General features: G+C 35.3%; 1 protein-coding gene across 21 annotated transcripts in view; it reads left to right on the forward strand.

The window, feature by feature from the left end:
* Positions 1-18199, forward strand: part of LRRC49 (leucine rich repeat containing 49) — a 149294-nt gene that overhangs the window by 119000 nt on the left and 12095 nt on the right. For all 21 annotated transcript variants that reach the window (XM_081506229.1, XM_081506235.1, XM_081506231.1 and 18 more), the window contains 3 exons: positions 7850-8087; positions 9931-10116; positions 13151-13260. In XM_081506229.1, coding sequence (XP_081362355.1) covers positions 7850-8087; positions 9931-10116; positions 13151-13260 — 534 coding nt within the window. The remainder of the gene's footprint in view (positions 1-7849; positions 8088-9930; positions 10117-13150; positions 13261-18199) is intronic.

The raw sequence follows: 18199 nt of genomic DNA on the forward strand, positions 1-18199 counted from the left end.
TAACCTGTTTGTTTAATGAGGTTGTGGTCTTTAGAAATTATACCCATTTGCTTATTAATTTAATTACAGAGTATTAGTTGAGCAGTTATTTTTCTGGGACCATAAGTTAGTAAAAGTGAAGCAAGTTTTTGATATATCAAAAAACTTGCCCATGATTTCTGTTCTGATCGACTTTTTCAATGCAGATAAGCTGGTTGCCTGTGACAGAATTCTTAGGACAGTGCCCTGTATACAGTGAACTTAGCAAACGTTTGGCCAATAAATGAATGATAGAGCAAAAGAAATAATATGTATGTATGTTTGACTAAAAAGATGTGGACACATCTGTTAGGCAAACAAGCAAAACTGGAAGGACAATCCTCAACATATGAACATGGGGAGAAAACTTCCTGAATTACTTTTTAATGAAAATCAGAGCACACTTTGCCTGAGGAACAGCTTCCTCTATTTCCTATTGGCCAGAGTTTGAAGCTGACCTTGAGCCTCACTCAGAAAATAACTGAAACATAATGATCAAAGGGTCAATCCAAGAAGATATAACAATTATAAATATATATGCACCCAACACAGGAGCAGCAATATGTAAAGCAAATGCTAACAAATATGAAAGGGGAAATTAATAGTAACACAATAATAGTTGGAGACTTTAATACCCCACTCACACCTATGGATAGATCAACTAAGCAAAAAATTAGCAAGGAAACACAAACTTTAAATGATACAATGCATCAGTTAGACCTAATTGATATCTATAGGACATTTCATCCCAAAACAATGAATTTCACCTTTTTCTCAAGTGCACACGGAACCTCCTCCAGGATAGATCACATCCTGGGTCATAAATCTAGTCTTGGTAAATTCAAAAAAATTGAAATCATTCCAAGCATCTTTTCTGATCACAATGCGGTAAGATTAGATGTCAACTACAGGAAAAAAACTATTAAAAATATAAACATATGGAGGCTAAACAACACACTTCTGAATAACCAACAAATCACAGAAGAAATTAAAAAAGAAATCAAAATATGCATAGAAACAAATCAAAATGAAAAGACAACAACCCAAAACCTATGGGATTCAGTAAAAGCAGTGCTAAGGGAAAGGTTAATAGCAATACAAACTTACCTCAAGAAACAAGAGAAAAATCAATTAGATAACCTAACTCTACACCTAAAGCAACTAGAAAAAGAAGAAATGAAGAACCCCAGGGTTAGTAGAAGGAAAGAAATCATAAAAATTAGGGCAAAAACAAATGAAAAAGATACAAAGGAGACCATAGCAAAAATCAACAAAGCTAAAAGCTGGTTCTTTAAGAAGATAAATAAAATAGATAAACCATTAGCCAGACTCATCAAGAAAAAAAGGGAGAAGAATCAAATCAACATTATTAGAAATGAAAATGGAGAAATCACAACAGATGACACAGAAATACAAAGGATCATAAGAGACTACTATCAGCAACTATATGCCAATAAAATGGGCAACTTGGAAGAAATGGACAAATTCTTAGAAAAGTATAACTTTCCAAAACTGAACCAGGAAGAAGTAGAAAATCTTAACAGATCCATCACAAGCACGGAAATTGAAATTGTAATCAGAAATCTTCCAGCAAACAAAAGCCCAGGACCAGATGTCTTCACAGCTGATTTCTACCAAAAAGTTAGACAAGAGCTAACACCTATCCTACGCAAACTCTTCCAGAAAATTGTAGAGGAAGGTAAACTTCCAAACTCATTCTATGAGGCCACCATCACCCTAATAACAAAACCAGACAAAGATGCCACAAAAAAAGAAAACTACAGGCCAATATCACTGATGAACATAGATGCAAAAATCCTTAACAGAATTCTAGCCAACAGAATCCAACAACATATTATAAAAAGATCATACATCATGACCAAGTGGGCTTTATCCCAGGGATGCAAAGATTCTTCAATATTCGCAAATCAATCAATGTGATACACCACATTAACAAATTGAAAGATAAAAACCATATGATTATCTAAATAGATGCAGAGAAAGCCTTTGACAAAACTCAACATCCATTTATGATAAAAACCCTCCAGAAAGCTGGCATAGAATGAACATACCTCAACATAATAAAAGCCATATATGATAAAACCACAGCAAACATTATCCTCAATGGTGAAAAATTGAAAGCATTTCCTCTTAAATCAGGAACAAGACAAGGATGCCCACTCTCACCACTACTATTCAACATAGTTTTGAAAGTTTTAACCACAGCAATTAGAGAAGAAAAGGAAATAAAAGGAATCCAGATTGGAAAAGAAGAAGTAAAACTCTCACTGTTTGCAGATGACATGATCCTCTACATAGAAAACGCTAAAGACTCTACCAGAAAATTACTAGAGCTAATCAATGAATATAGTAAAGTTGCAGGATATAAAATTAACACACAGAAATCCCTTGCATTCCTATATACTAACAATGAGAAAACAGAAAGAAAAATTAAGGAAACAATTCCATTCACCATTGCAACGAAAAGAATAAGATACTTAGGTATTAATAAAGCTACCTAAAGAAACAAAAGACCTATATATAGAAAACTATAAAACATTGGTGAAAGAAATCAAAGATGACACAAATAGATGGAGAAATATACCATTTTCATGGATCAGTAGAATCAGTATAGTGAAAATGAGTATACTACCCAAAGCAATCTATAGATTCAATGCAACCCCTATCAAGCTACCACCTGTATTTTTCAGAGAACTAGAACAAATAACTTCACAATTTTATGGAAATACAAAACACCTCGAATAGCTAAAGCAATCTTGAGAAAGAAGAATGGAACTGGAGGAATCACCCTGCCTGACTTCAGACTATACTACAAAGCAACAGTCATCAAGACAGTATGGTACTGGCGTGGCACAAAGACAAAAAAAATAGATCAATGGAACAAAATAGAAAGCCCAGAGATAAATCCACACAGCTATAGACACCTTGTCTTTGACAAAGGAGGCAAGAATATACACTGGAGAAAAGACAATCTCTTTAACAAGTGGTGCTGGGAAAACTGGTCAACCACTTGTAAAAGAATGAAACTAGAACACTTTCTAACACCATACACAAAAATAAACTCAAAATGGATCTAAACGTAAGACCACAAACTATAAAACTCCTAGAGGAAACCATAGGCAAAACACTCTCTGACATAAATCACAGCAGGATCCTCTATGACCCACCTCCCAGAGTAATGGAAATAAAAGTAAAAATAAACAAATAGGACCTAATTAAACTTAAAAGCTTTCGCACAATGAAGGAAACTATAAGCAAGGTGAAAAGACAGCCTTCAGAATGGGAGAAAATAATAGCAAACGAAGCAACTGACAAAGAATTAATCTCAAAAATATACAAGCAACTCCTGCAGCTGAATTCCAGAAAAATAAACAACCCAGTCAAAAAATGGGCCAAAGAACTAAACAGACATTTCTCCAAAGAAGACATACATACAGATGGCTAACAAACACATGAAAAGATGCTCAACATCACTCATTATCAGAGAAATGCAAATCAAAACCACAGTGAGGTACCATCTCACACCAGTCAGAATGGCTGCTATCAAAAAGTCTACAAGCAATAAATGCTGGAGAGGGTGTGGAGAAAAGGGAACCCTCTTACACTGTTGGTGGGAATGCAAACTAGTACAGCCACTATGGAGAACAGTGTGGAGATTCCTTAAAAAACTGGGAATAGAACTGCCATATGACCCAGCAATCCCACTGCTGGGCATACACACTGAGGAAACCAGAATTGAAAGAGACATGTGTACCCCAATGTTCATCACAGCACTGTTTACAATAGCCAGGACATGGAAGCAACCTGGATGTTTATCAGCAGATGAACCGATAAGAAAGTTGTACATATACCCAATGGAATATTACTCAGCCATTAAAAAGAATACATTTGAATCAGTTCTAATGAGGTGGATGAAACTGGAGCTTATTATACAGAGTGAAGTAACTCAGAAAGAAAAACACCAATACAGTTTACTATCACACATATATGGAATTTAGAAAGATGATAATGATGACCCTATATACGAGACATCAAAAGAGACACAGATGTAAAGAACAGACTTTTGGACTCTGTGGGAGAAGGCGAGGGTGGGATGATTTGAGAGAATAGCATTGAAACATGTATATTATCATATGTGAAACAGATCGCCAACCCAGGTTTGATGCATGAGACAGGGTACTCAGGGCCGGTGCACTGGGATGACCCAGAGGGATGGGATGGGGAGGAAGGTGGGAGGGGGGTTCAGAATGGGGAACACATGTACACCCCTGGCTGATTCATGGCAATGTATGGCAAAAACCACTACAATATTTAAAGTAATTAGCCTCCAATGAAAATAAATTAATTTAAAAAATATAAAATAAATAAATTAATTAAAAAAATAAAGTTCTTTTTTTTAAATAAATTTATTTATTTTAGTTGGGGGCTAATTACTTTACAATATTTTTTTTTATAAATTTATTTATTTTAGTTGGGGGCTAATTACTTTACAATATTGTAATAGTTTTTGCCATACTTTGACATGAATCAGCCATGGGTTTACATGTGTTCCCCTTCCTGAACATGTGTTCCCTTTCCTGAGGGGGAAAAAAAAGAAAATAACTGAAAAAGGTTTGGTCCTGTAAGACTTATTTCACAGGTGCTGTATTTCCTAGCTACAGCCCAGCAAATTTGCCATTTGTTTTTACCCAATGTCCATATGAAGTCTACAGCAGTTGGAAATTACTTCTGCTTTGTTTTGGAAGTGTACAACTGTTTTGCTGAGGCTAGGCTTATTTATTATTTCACTTATTTTCTTAACAGTTTACTAAAAAACTTTTAAAGAAAATAATCATTTTCTAATAAAGGCATTTTATTTCGAAGTTTATATTCTTAAACTTTTAATCATATGGGAAAAAGATAAACAAGACATGTTCAAACAGATGATGTGAAACAACACAGCTTCTCATAGCTATGATTCAACTTCTTTTGCTGAGTATCGTGGCCATCAGGCATCATTACATTAACTAGCAAGCTTTTTTTTTTGCCTTGACTTTACTTTTTCATCATTTGTGTTTGCGTGAGAACCGTCTTACTAACCCCTTAGCCTGTGTCTATATCACCGACTCTGCCCCTTTGTTCAAACCACAGTTGATGGTTGGAACACCCTTTTTAAGATTCAGTAGATACTCTTAAGAAAATTCATAATTATTTCATTCATTAATTCTTTGAAGAAATATTTATTGAGCACAACATGTGCTAGGAGCTGTGCTAGGTGCTGATCTACTCTAGTGAATGTGACAGAGTTTGAACCCTCAAGGATCACATTATTTAGTAAGAGAGACAGAGAAGGAAACAAGCAGTCACAGTGCAGTGTGGCAGGTGCTGTAACAGTGGCGTGTACTCTTTTCATAAAGCCATCTTTATTGTAGTGGTATTGAAATGTAGCTCCTTTATCCTATTCTAGAAATGATTATATGCCCTACGGGTTGTGTGTGTACTCAGTCGCTCAGTCTTGCCCAACTCTTTGTGGTCCTATGGACTATAGCCCACCAGGCTCCTCTGCCCATGGAATTTTCTAGGCAAGAATGCTGGAGTGGGGTGCCATTTCCTACTCCAGGGGATCTTCCAGACCCAGCGATTGAACCTGTGTCTCTTGCCTCTCCAGCATTGGCAGGCAGATTTATCACTAGCGCCACCTGCTCTGCATAGCTCAACACGAAGTTATTGCACAAACCACAATATAAGGAACTCTTAATTCTCATCTTATTTTTGTTCTATTATCAGCCATGACCTTTATAGGATTTTCATCTAAGATTATTCATACACCATTACTCATTAAATGTTTGATTATTACTGTGTAATAATCATTGCCTTGAGCACTACCCTGGCAGAAATCAATCTTTTTTATATTTTCTTGGTTGCATATTCACAGAGTTGATGGATGTTGTTACCCAACTTCTTATTGTGTTAACAAATATGTTACATGTTAACTGGTGCCCATGGAGTAAGTACATGGAGGTCTAGTAAAGCATGATAAACCAGCAAGTTGATGGTTTGTCAGTCTTACTCACAACATCAACATTATAAAACTTCTGAAGATCTTCAATAATGTAGTCATTTACATTGTGAAAAGCCCATTAATAGATTCCAGACCCTCCAAAGATGAAAAAATGTAGCCAAAATTGTAAACCCATAATTATGATTGAATATGAGAAGTAATGTATCAGAGGAGTATACAAAATTCTGTTGGAGTCCAAAGGAAGGCAAAACATTAATATGTTAGTAAGGGCAAATAAATACTGTTTAAAAGCAAAATTCCATAATGAAAACAAAGCATTGTTTGAATTTTGAGATTGGGTAAAACAAATAGTTATGTCTGTATTCATGAAGCAGAAAATTTGAGTTGGATCAAGCGGCTACGGTTTTTCCAGTAGTCATGTATGGATGTGAGAGTTGGACTATAAAGAAAACTGAGCACCGAAGAATTGATGCTTTTGAACTGTGGGTGTTGGAGAAGACTCTTGAGTGTCCCTTGGACTGCAAGGAGATCCAACCAGTCCATCCTAGAGGAAATCAGTCCTGAATATTCATTGGAAGGGTTATGCTGAAGCTGAAACTCCAATACTTTGGCCACCTGATGTGAAGAACTGACTCACTGGAAAAGACCCTGATACTAGGAAAGACTGAAAGCAGAAGGGGACAGCAGAGGATGAGATGGTTGAATGGCATCACCGGCTTGATGGACATGAATTTGAGCAAGCTCTGAAAGTTGGTGATGGACAGGAAAGCCTGGCATGCTGCAGTCCATGGGGTCCCAAAGAGTCAGACTCAACTGAGTGACTGAACTGAAGCTATTTCTTTTCTTCTTCAAGAGCATTCATTTAGGTAACCTTTTACAGAAGTGTGGCTCTAACTTTGAAAATAATAATAGTTATCATAGTCAGTAGAGTATGTGAAGTTATTTTGTATGTGTATGTAGTGGATTTTTTTTATCATTGCTTATTTCAATATGGGGAGGAAGTCTTCATTGATTTTGCTGCCTATAACTGTATATTTGCATATTTTCAAACAACATTGAAGTATTAAAAAATGTGGAGTAAAAGTTATCCCTTAGTCCAGCTTCTGAGAGAGAAACTATTGTTAGCAGTTATTATGTGAATTCCCAAGTATTTTACAAACATACTTTTATATTACATTGTTCTTACTATAGAAATGTTATTCTGTAAAATGCAGTTTTTTTCAGCCAGACAGTGGAATACTTTCCAGAGTAGGAAAACTTACTTGTTTTGACATGCAAAAGTATCTATACTATATTAAATGGATTGTTTTATTTTTTTCTTTTTTTAAAATCTTTTTATTTTGTATTGGGGTATAGCCAGTTAACAATGTGATAGTTTCAGGTGAACAGTGAAGGGACTCAGCCATACATATACATATATCCATTCTCTCCCAAGCTCCCATCCCATCCAGGCTGCCACATAACACTGAGCAGAATTCCATGTGCTATGCAGTTGGTCCTTCTTGGTTATCTTAAATGTATTGTTTTAAAACTAAATAGAATTATCTTTCATCAGTATAAATAATTGGGGTTTAAAAGTAATTTTTTGTTCACATATGCCTCTTTTTAAATTAAAGTATATGACTATAGAAGAATATAAAGCTTGCAGATGTACTATTGCGTGAGTGGTCTTTGGTGCTTTGGGTTTAATTATTGAAATAAAAAGAAATGGATGTAAAATTTCAAATACCTTTTCCAACAGATCTTTATAATATGTTGTTTACTTTGCATGATAAAACTTTCATTAAGATTATATGATGGATTTCCCAGGTCTCTGGACTCAGAACTCAGCAGTGCATTACAGGGTCTGTCTGTCACAGACACACACCTTGTTGAAGTGGATGGAGACACGCTTTCCCTGTATGGCTCAGGAGCACTGGAATGTCTGGATCGGAACTGGAGCGTGCAAACAGCAGGAATGGTGACAACAGTGTCCTTCACTTTCATAGAATTTGATGAAATTGTCCAAGTGCTTCCCAAATTGAAGATTAAGTTTCCTAATTCTCTGGTAAACGTTTCCTTTTTGTTGTATATTTGAATTCTTCTCAGTCATGACTTGTATATTCAGGCCAAAGACCTATTTTAACTTTTATTTATGCAGTTTCTATCTGGCAGGGAGACTAAGTTCTCGTGTTGAATTTCTGAATCTGAGATTTAAATTAGTATTCATAAATGGCTTTGCAGTCTTCTGTTAATATTGGAAATTTTCTCTCCAGAAAATGCTTCCTTATGGAGTATGAAGGACCAAAGTAATTTTATTCAAGTGACATGCTTCTACTTTGAGAAACTTTCAACAGGACCTCACCTAACTCTATGTTATATATTCATTTATTATATCTGGTATTACCAGGACAAGTATACTCACATATAATTTTTATAGTAGTCCCCTAACAACATTTAAAATCATTTTAATAGTTCATTAAAGTTACTTTGAGAACTTAGCCTTTTCCAGTTATGATATTATTATATTAATTATTAGTATGAATTTGTGAAAGCTGTGATTTCTGAGTTCTCTCTTGAGTTTTTATTATCATTGTGTTTTTCTCAGTTAGCTAGTGAGTTCCCTCACCAACCCTTTTTTAAAAAATTGATTTATTTTAATTGGAGGCTAATTACTTTACAATATTGTAGTGATTTTTGCCATACGTTGCCATGAATCAGCCATGGGTGCACATGTATTCCCCATCCTGAACCCCCCTCCCACCTCCCTCCCCATTCCATCCCTCAGGGTCATCCCAGTGCACCAGCCCTGAGCACCCTGTCTCATGCATCGAACCTAGACTGACGATCTATTTCACATATGATAATATACGTGTTTCAATGCTATTCTCTCAAATCATCCCACCCTCGCCTTCTCCCACAGAGTCCAAAAGTCAGTTCTTTACATCTGTGTCTCTTTTGCGGTCTTGCATATAAGGTCATTGTTACCATCTTTCTAAATTCCATATATATGCGTTAATATACTGTATTGGTGTTTTTCTTTCTGACTTACTTCACTCTGTATAATAGGCTCCAGTTTCATCCACCTCATTAGAACTGATTCAAATGCATTCTTTTTAATAGCTGAGTAATATTCCATTGTGTATATGTACCACAGCTTTCTTATCCATTCGTCTGCCTGTGGACATCTAGGTTGCTTCCATGTCCTGGCTGTTGTAAACAGTGCTGTGATGAACATTGGGGTACATGTGTCTCTTTCAGTTCTGGTTTCCTTGTCACCAACCCTTTTATAATGTGTTTTGTTCTTTTGTTATATCCTCCTCTCTAATAAAAAGGGTAGAATTGGAGACAGTGTGTTTAGAAAAGATCATCCAAATTCACACACAGAACATTTCTATTAGCATTTCAATGTTAGTATTTTGTTTTCTGATAGCCAGTTTAACTAGCCTACATAGTAATTAGCAAGATAAAAGTAATAATGATTAACTAGTCCTTCTCAGAAGTACTGTGAGCCCTGTATTTGTAAAGTTCTGAAAATTTTACTTCTGGTTTTTCCTTTGTAGATTTAATCTCCATGTAAAGCATATAAAATCATTGTAATATCTGGAAGAGTCTGAATTATTGTATATTTATATAATTTTTTAGAAACTTAGTTAATAGATAGGGGGATGTCCTTTGCAGAATGGAAATCACTTTGAATTCAATATTGGGTGGCTTAATATATTCTATCAATAATTTTGTATTAGGTGGATTAAAGTTATGTAAGTTTAATACATTCAGCTGGTTTAATGAAAACATATTAGCTAAGCTTGAAGTTTAGACTTATTTGGGGAATGATAGTGAAGCTTTAATGGCAACATTTTAAGATGGTCAGACTCAATAATCACCCCTTTTTTTGTTTATTATTGTAGCACCTTAAATTCAAGGAAACAAATCTTGTCATGCTGCAGCAGTTTAATGCACTAGCACAGCTCCGTCGAGTTGACCAGTTGACAGTTGATCCTCAAGGAAACCCAGTTGTCAGTTTCACACTCTGGAAATATTATGTCCTGTTTAGGCTGAGCCATTTTAATATGCAGAAAATAAATGGAACAGAGGTAAGCTAAACACTAAGTCAACTTAGAATTAAAATGTTCCTTTTAAAGGGAAATAATCATAAAAATATCCAGGAATTTATGTATAAAATCATGATTGAACTTTTGAGAAATAATTTTTTTTAATCTTGATATTTAAAATGTTGAAAAGCTAAAAATGTTTGTTTAAAAACTTCTAACATACTAGGCAAATTTTGTAAATAAATTAGTAACCAGATCATGATGAACAGTAAATACTTTTTCTATTGTTTTTAAGTATTCAGAGAAGGAGTGATAGGATAATAGTTTAAAATGAAAAGAAAAAGAACACTCTGTAAGTAATGTGATCTGTGTGTTTTTCAGAGTGTTTTACATACTGACATGCAAAAGGGCCTGGGGAAGTGATACTAAATGTCATTTAATAAAGGTTGTGATAGAGGAAGGGAAGAATAACATGCAAAAAAATATACATAGGGAAAGAAGAGTGATTTTAAAAAGAAGAGATAAGAGGGAGAAATAAGCAAGGAGGAAAGTTAAAAGAAGAAAAAGTCAACATAAATAAAAAAGAAAATAAAACAACCATAAGTAAAAGTCTAGATTGCTTTGTTAATAGTTTGTAACAGCTGCTTGGACATATCTACATTGTATAATTCAGGTCTGGAGCCTGAATAACTGGAAAATTACTAGCGAAGAGTTGTTTTTCAGATTGATTCTGCTAAGCTTGTCACAAGGGTAATCCCCCAGCTATCCAAAGATCATGTTCTCTTTAAATATTACTTTGGAAGAAAAGAAAAACTATGCTTCTTCTTCTACTGTGGAATTCCAGAACTGAGTTTAGATAATCCTCCAAAGGAAAAAATCTTTTCGTATGCTACTAGTATTAGTGTGATTAGCTCTTAAAATTCAGACCTCCTTATTGTAAGATGAGCTGTTATCAACTTTGCTAGCAGGGTTGGTAATAGCAACTGTAGTTCCCTGCAAATGATACACTATAAATAACTCTGGCCTAAAATTTGAGAACTCCAGCATACCATCAGGAGACTGGAGGTCTCTGGGTCAGCGTACAAGAGCCATGTGAAATTTGCATCAGCTATGGTAGGTCCATGACCCCAGTATCAGCCATCTGTTGAAGATGTAGGCAAACCTGGAACCTTCAGATGACTATTAATTTCTCCAGCTAGTTCTCAAGAGATTGGTTTCAGTTTTATATACCCTCTTGGTACTTCCCCAGAGAGGTTGTAAGTCACTGGTCAGATCTAATAATTAGTTCCAAAAGTTTCCATAGCTAGCCTGGACTGTAGGATAGTTGTTTTAGCTATAAGTGAGGAATTCTCCCTTGTTAATGGCCAAACCATTATCTTGATTAACCCTAAATACTGTATTTACCCAAATGTGGATCACTACTGGAGACGTAATAGTTATTATAAAACCTTAAAATTGGAAGTAATAGTATAATATAATTATATAAAGTAGAGAAGAATGAGAAAGAGCCAATGTAATGTACTCTGATTTAAAGTTCTGAAAATGTCAATGCCCAGGGATATTTGACCTTTTAATAAAAGATCTAGAATAAAACTGCTTATCTCGTCCTTGACAGTATGTGATAATGTTATACTATACTTCTCTTCTTTGTATGAGAGAGTGAGCATTGTGAGCATGAAGAGGAAAAGATGGAGCAGTGGCCTGCGCTGGCCACTAGGTGACTATGTTAGACCAAACAAGGTAGTTGTCAGCTGAAGGAATGATTCCAGGGAGCTGCAGCCTCATTAACTACTCAAGTCTAGGGAAGGAAGGGAAAGGGTCAGTCTGCGGTGATTCATATGTGTAAGACGCTTGTGAATTATGCGTTATTTTCCAGAAAATTCCTGTGTAGTTTATTATAGCAAGTGTTAAGAATAAAGTTTTTAAAGATCCAAAATGTGCCAGGGTCTCTCAACCTCAGCTCTATTGACATTTTGGACCAGATAATTCTTTGTTATGGGGACTCTCCTGTACATTGTAGGACATTTAACGGCATCCCTGGCTTCGACTCACTAGATGCTAGTAGCATCTCTCCACCAGTTGCAATAAACCAACAACATCTCCGGACACTGGCAAACATTCCCTAGGGGCCAAAGTGGCCCCTGATTGGGAACCACTGAATTATATTGACAAAGAAATAGTAAAGAAATAGTATTTTAAATGCAAGAAACCTAATTTTACATTTAAAACATGCCCAGATATTAATACAAGTCTTGCTTTTAGCTTTTAGTAGTTTCTTGGTTAACATAGGAACGAGCCCACATGGGGAGTATACGTGTGACAAATTATTCCTTGTGGGGAGAAAGGTGGATGTAACTTCAGAATGAGCAGGAGTGCCCTTCCTAATCCAATGTTCATTCCCTCAGAAAGGGATGAAATTATCCTTTCAGGAACAAGGTATTAACAACACCTTGACTTGCCTTTAACACATTATTAAAGTTAATCTATTCCATTGACACTTGAGATTTCCCCCCTTAAATCATTCTACTCAAAGAAGCTTTGGGATTTTTGAAAAAAAAATTCATTAAGAATTTAAGGTGTCTCAAGTATAATCCTTAGGAACCATGGCTTCTAAGTCAGAGCTAACACCTCACCTCCCAGCCCTCTTCCATCGCTGTAAGCCACCTTTGTAAATCTACATTCTAATCAAGCTCAGGGAAAAAAGAGAAATATCAGTCAGAACTCACTCTCTTCTTATAGCCCAGAAGAATGTATTTTCCATGAAAATAAATTTTTTAATTAATTAATTTATTTTTGGCTGCTGCATCAAGTCTTAGTTGTAACATGTGGGGTCTTCCTTGCAGTACATGGCTCTGTAGTTGCAGTTTGCAGGCTTTGTTGCCCTGCAGCATGTGGGATCTTAGTTCCCCAACCAAGACTCAAACTGGCATCTCCTGTATTGGATGCTCAACCATTGGACCACCAGGGAAGTCCCTACAAGAAAATATTTAATCTGGACGTTTCTATAAGATTATGTTAGTTGTATCAAGTTAAGAGACAGTGTCATTTTTTACCCCTTTCCTATTTGTCTCTTCAGGTGACTCAAAATGATATGATAATGGCTGAGAGGCTGTTTGGAATCCTAGCACATGTAGCATCTTCTGAATTACCCCAGTACCGTCTGATTTCAATACTGGGTGATGCCAGGTAAACTTTAATTTCTTTAGTTTTTGTAGAAGTACTGTTGCACCAAACAAAGTAATACATGTTACACACACTTTTTAATTGTGCTATTTATTCATTCCACAAACATCCTAAATTTGTTTTTATCTGGCCTTCTCCAAAGTGTTGGAGATATAAAGATGAATATGATAAAGTTGTTGCTTTTTTGTGGCTTATAAGCTAATAAATTAACTTATTAGTTTATAAGCTAATAAGTTAAGGCATTTCAGATGTTGTAAGAGAGGGCTGTAAGAGTATAGGAGAGACTACACTTTGGAAGAACATTAGGGAAGGCTTCACAAAGGAGTTAATATTTTTCTAGCTCATCAGGAATGAATAAGAGCTTTTTCAGATACAGGATATGAAGGAAGGAGATTTGCAAAGGCACAGGGAATTGTAAATAATTCAGTATAATTAGAGCATAGGATGATTGTAAATTGTGATAGAGAGTGAAAGTAGAAAGATTGATTGTAATCTGATTTTGAAGAGCCCAGAAATCCATGAAAAACAAAATGAATACTGCGCTTTGTAGTTAAGCACAAAAATCATGTGATTAGATTCATGTTCTAAAATGGCTGCCATTTGAGAGGATCGAGATGGAAGGAATGGAGACCACTCAAGAGGCTGGTCTATATTCCAGGAGAGAGGTTATAAGGGTCTGATCTAAGAAACAACAGAGAAGATAATTTGAAAAATAGATAGAAGTGTACCTGTCAGAAAACACTGACTGACGGGGTGTGGCATGGATAGGAGAAAAGTCAAAGATGGTGTGTCAGTTATGACTCAATTATAGATAATTCACCCTGACTAGAGTAAGGAGAAGACAACTGATATACAAGAAATCAGTTATCTACAAAGCCACTGAGAGGGATAGGGATGCGGTCTCTAGTCTGGGCCTGGAGGGGATCCCAGAATGATACCACAGAACCAGTCCACCAAGGACACTGCCACCTTTGCTACAGTCTGGGAGCTGGGGGGTCAGGATGCTTGTCTGAACCATGACCTCCAGTTTTCACATAGGGGTCAGGAAGTTCCCCATTCCCCTCCTCAAAAGTTGGCTCTACCATAATTCATACCAATAAAATGGATATCTGGTGTGCTTACTTTCCCACTTAGTTCAGTTCTGATTTCAGAGCTTACCCATGTGTATCTGATTGGCAGAACTGAAATCTCATAAAAAGCCCACAGAACATTCTGAAAAAAAAGTACTGAGTGAGGTACTACTACAAAATGAACAGTAAATGTAGAAAATAGGAAGCATTGAATTAAAGAAATGCTGTTGTGGAAAGATTCATTAAAAAGTGGGCTTCCCTGGTGGCTCAGTTGGTAAAGAATCTTCCCGCACTGCAGGTAGACCTGGGTTTTGGGTTTGATCCCTGGGTTGAGAAGATCCCCTGGAGGAGAGCATGGTAACCCATGCCAGTATTCTTGCTGGAGAATCCCCATAGACAGAGGAGCCTGACAGGCAACAGTCCATGGGGTCACAAAGAGTTGGACACGACTGAGCGACTAAACACAGCACATAATGTAAAAAACTTTAATAACCTAAAAATAATAATCCTAGAATATCCTCAGAGAAAGGATGTTGAAGTTTGCCAAGCTTCTTTCCCTGTTTGGGAGAAATAGAAGAGTACATGTTTATCTGTGTGTTTTCAAATTTCAAGGGCTACCATTAGAAAAGAAGATAAGATGTACAATTTCTAAATCATTAAAAGAAAAAAACACTGATCAACAAAAAAAGCAGGAAGGGAAGGGAAAAAATGAACATATCAGTTATCACAATAAATATTCATGAATGAAATTCTATTAATTGATAATAGCTCTCAGCTTGGGTTAAAAACTGAATTTCATTTTGTTTTAGAGAGATACTCCTAAAGCAATATATAAAGGTTGAAAATAAAGGGATGGAAAATATGTAACAGGCAAATAACAATAAATAAATATGGGACTATTAATACTAGTGGTGATAGAATTGATGATGTTGTTGTTCAGTTGTCCAGTCGTGTCCAACTCTGCAACTCCATGGATCGCAGCACGCCAGACTTCCCTGTCCCTTACCATCTCCCAGAGTTTGCCCAAGTTCACGTCCATTGCATTGGTGATGACATCCAGCCATCTCATCCTCTGACACCTTTTTCCCCTTCTGCCCTCAATCTTTCCCAACATCAGGGACTTTTCCAATGATTCAGCTGTTCACATCAGTGACCAAAATGCTGGAGCTTCAGCTTCAGCATCAGTCCTTCCAATGAGTATTCAGGGTTGAGTTCTTTTAAGATTGACTGGTTTGATCTCCTGGCTGTCTAAGCAACTCTCAGAAGTCTTCTCCAGCACCACAGTTCTAAGGCATCAATTCGTCAGCGCTCTGCCTTCTTTATGGTCCAGCTCTCTCAACCATATGTAACCACTGGGAAGACCATAGTCTTGACTACACGGACCTTTGTTGGAAGAGTGGTGTCTCTGCTTTTCAACACACCAAGTTTGTCATAACTTTCCTGCCAAGAAGCAATGGTCTTCTGATTTCATGGCTGCAGTCACCATCCACAGTGATTTTAGAGGCCAATAAGGGGAAATATGTCACTGCTTCTACCTTTTTCCTTTCTATTTGCCATGAAGTAATGGGGTCAGATACTATGATCTTAGTATTTTTAATATTTAGTTTTAAGCCGGCTTTTTCACTCTCCTCCTTCACCCTCAGCAAGAGGTTCTTTAGTTCCTCTTCTCCTTCTGCCATCAGAGCATTAGAATGGTATCATCCAAATATCTGAGACTGTTGCTGTTTCTCCTACCTATCTTGATTCCAACTTGTAACTCACGCAGCCTGTCATTTTGATGATATCAAAAACTTAAAATCCACCAAAAAAGATAATAATTATGAAACTTAATGTAACCAAGATCACAGCTTCTAAATATGTTAGCAAATATAAGTATACATTAACAAATTCACATTATTGTGGTAAATATTAACCTATTTGATCATTTGATCAAATACTCACAATTAGAAAAGAATACTGAGGATTTGAATAACTCACTTAACACACTGTACCAAATAAATGTATTTAGAATTTTATTTCCAGAAACTTGTTCCAAATTCAGGGGGAATAAAGCCTATTTAAATATCTATGAAAAACTTTCAAAAGTTAAACATATATTTAAACTCAAAGAAAATCTTCATATATCTCAAAAAGCATATTCATGCACATAACTTTCTGTAATCATAATATCATAAAATTAAAAAAGAATGAGACAAAAACCTATCCAATTGCAGTTGGAAAAGCAAAGAAACAAGAGAAGCAAATTCTCAGAAAACAAGATACAAGTGCCTTTAAACTTTAAAAAAGTTGTTTGACCTCAAAGTTATAGACAGCACAAACATAGGTGTCCAGGGATTTTCATTACAGTGTTTATAATATTAAATAAAAAAAATATGAAAACTCACTACATGTCCATTAATAAAGGGCCAATTACTTGTAGCTATGAAAATTATTGGAGGTTTTGATATGAAATAATCTTTAAGATGTCTTAGAAACTAAAAATATAAGATATAGAACAATTGTATAGTATGCTGCAATTTGTGAGAAATAGAACATATACTTCAGAGATTTCCTTGTGTAATTTTAAATATTTGATTTTTTAAAAATGATTGTCTCTATGAGTTAAACTGAGAACAGTAGGGTTTCATAGTGCAGAAGCTTACTTTTTATTGTATGTTTGTATATAGTGCTTGGAATTATCTTTTGAGGTTTGTTCTGGTTTTTTGTTATTGTTCTTTTTGTTAAAATTATTGTATTAGTTTCTAAAAAAAGGACTTTAAGAGATTTCCCATCAGTATTCCTGCAGTAGAAGAAATGATAGTCTCTAATTAAGGCAGAAAGAACCTGATCCCAGATAGAAATTTGGACATACAAGAAGAACTAAACAGCAAAGAAAGTAGTAAATTTGTGGGATGAAACTAAATAAACATCGACTATATAAAGCAACAATAATACTATTGTGAGATTTTAAAATCGATGTATTGAAATGAGTACATTAGGAAAGAATAAAGACTGAAAATAAAGGAGCTAAACATTTATGTAAAGAAGTTAGGAAAACAATAGCAAAATAATCCTGAAGAAAATTAAATAAAGGAAATGATGACATTGAAAACATAATGAAAAACTGATTATTTGAAAACACTACTGAAAGTGATGGATAATTGTATATTGCTTTCTAATTAAAAATCAATAAAATAAATGTAGATAAATATCTATATTACTTTCTTCTTTATAAGAGTGAGAAAATTATGCTACCAAAATATCCAGTGAATGAGACTGATGATATAAATTGACCTACATCACAATTAAATTTTATTCCTTTATAAAAATGTTAATTTTAATAACATAGAAAATGCTTATTATATAGCATTAAGCAAAAACAGTATACAAACCTGGATGTTTAGTATGACCTTAACTTTTTACAAAAATTCACAGAGAAAGCCTAGGAGGGAATATGTCTAATGTGAACAATGTTACTGATTTGTATAGATTTATATGCTTTATATTTATGGATGATTTTACTCTATTTCTTTATACTTTTCAAAATATGTACTCCTTATAATTTTTTAAATCGCTGTTATACTCTTATTAAATTGGAAAATGAAGACATTTTCTAAAAGATATTTTCCCTTTTTGCTCCCAATCTTCAGTTCACAGTTCAGAGTAGTTACACCACTTCCCTGAGATACACCCTAAGTGGTGGAAATCAGAAAGCAACCTTCATGAATGATGAGTTGCTGTCCTCTGGAATTCTAGGCTTGTGGGTCTGCAAGTGATACTATGAACACTGTCTATGTTCTTATGATCAAATGAAGCTTCCTGTTTCATTATTTACCTCCTGCTGAGATCTTGCCCTTGATATGATAATAGAGGTATTTTTGTTCGGCTTTTCC

Source organism: Giraffa tippelskirchi, chromosome 7 (assembly GCF_054371585.1).
Source record: "Giraffa tippelskirchi isolate mGirTip1 chromosome 7, T2T-mGirTip1v1.2.pri, whole genome shotgun sequence".
In the NCBI taxonomy this organism is placed as follows: domain Eukaryota; kingdom Metazoa; phylum Chordata; class Mammalia; order Artiodactyla; family Giraffidae; genus Giraffa; species Giraffa tippelskirchi.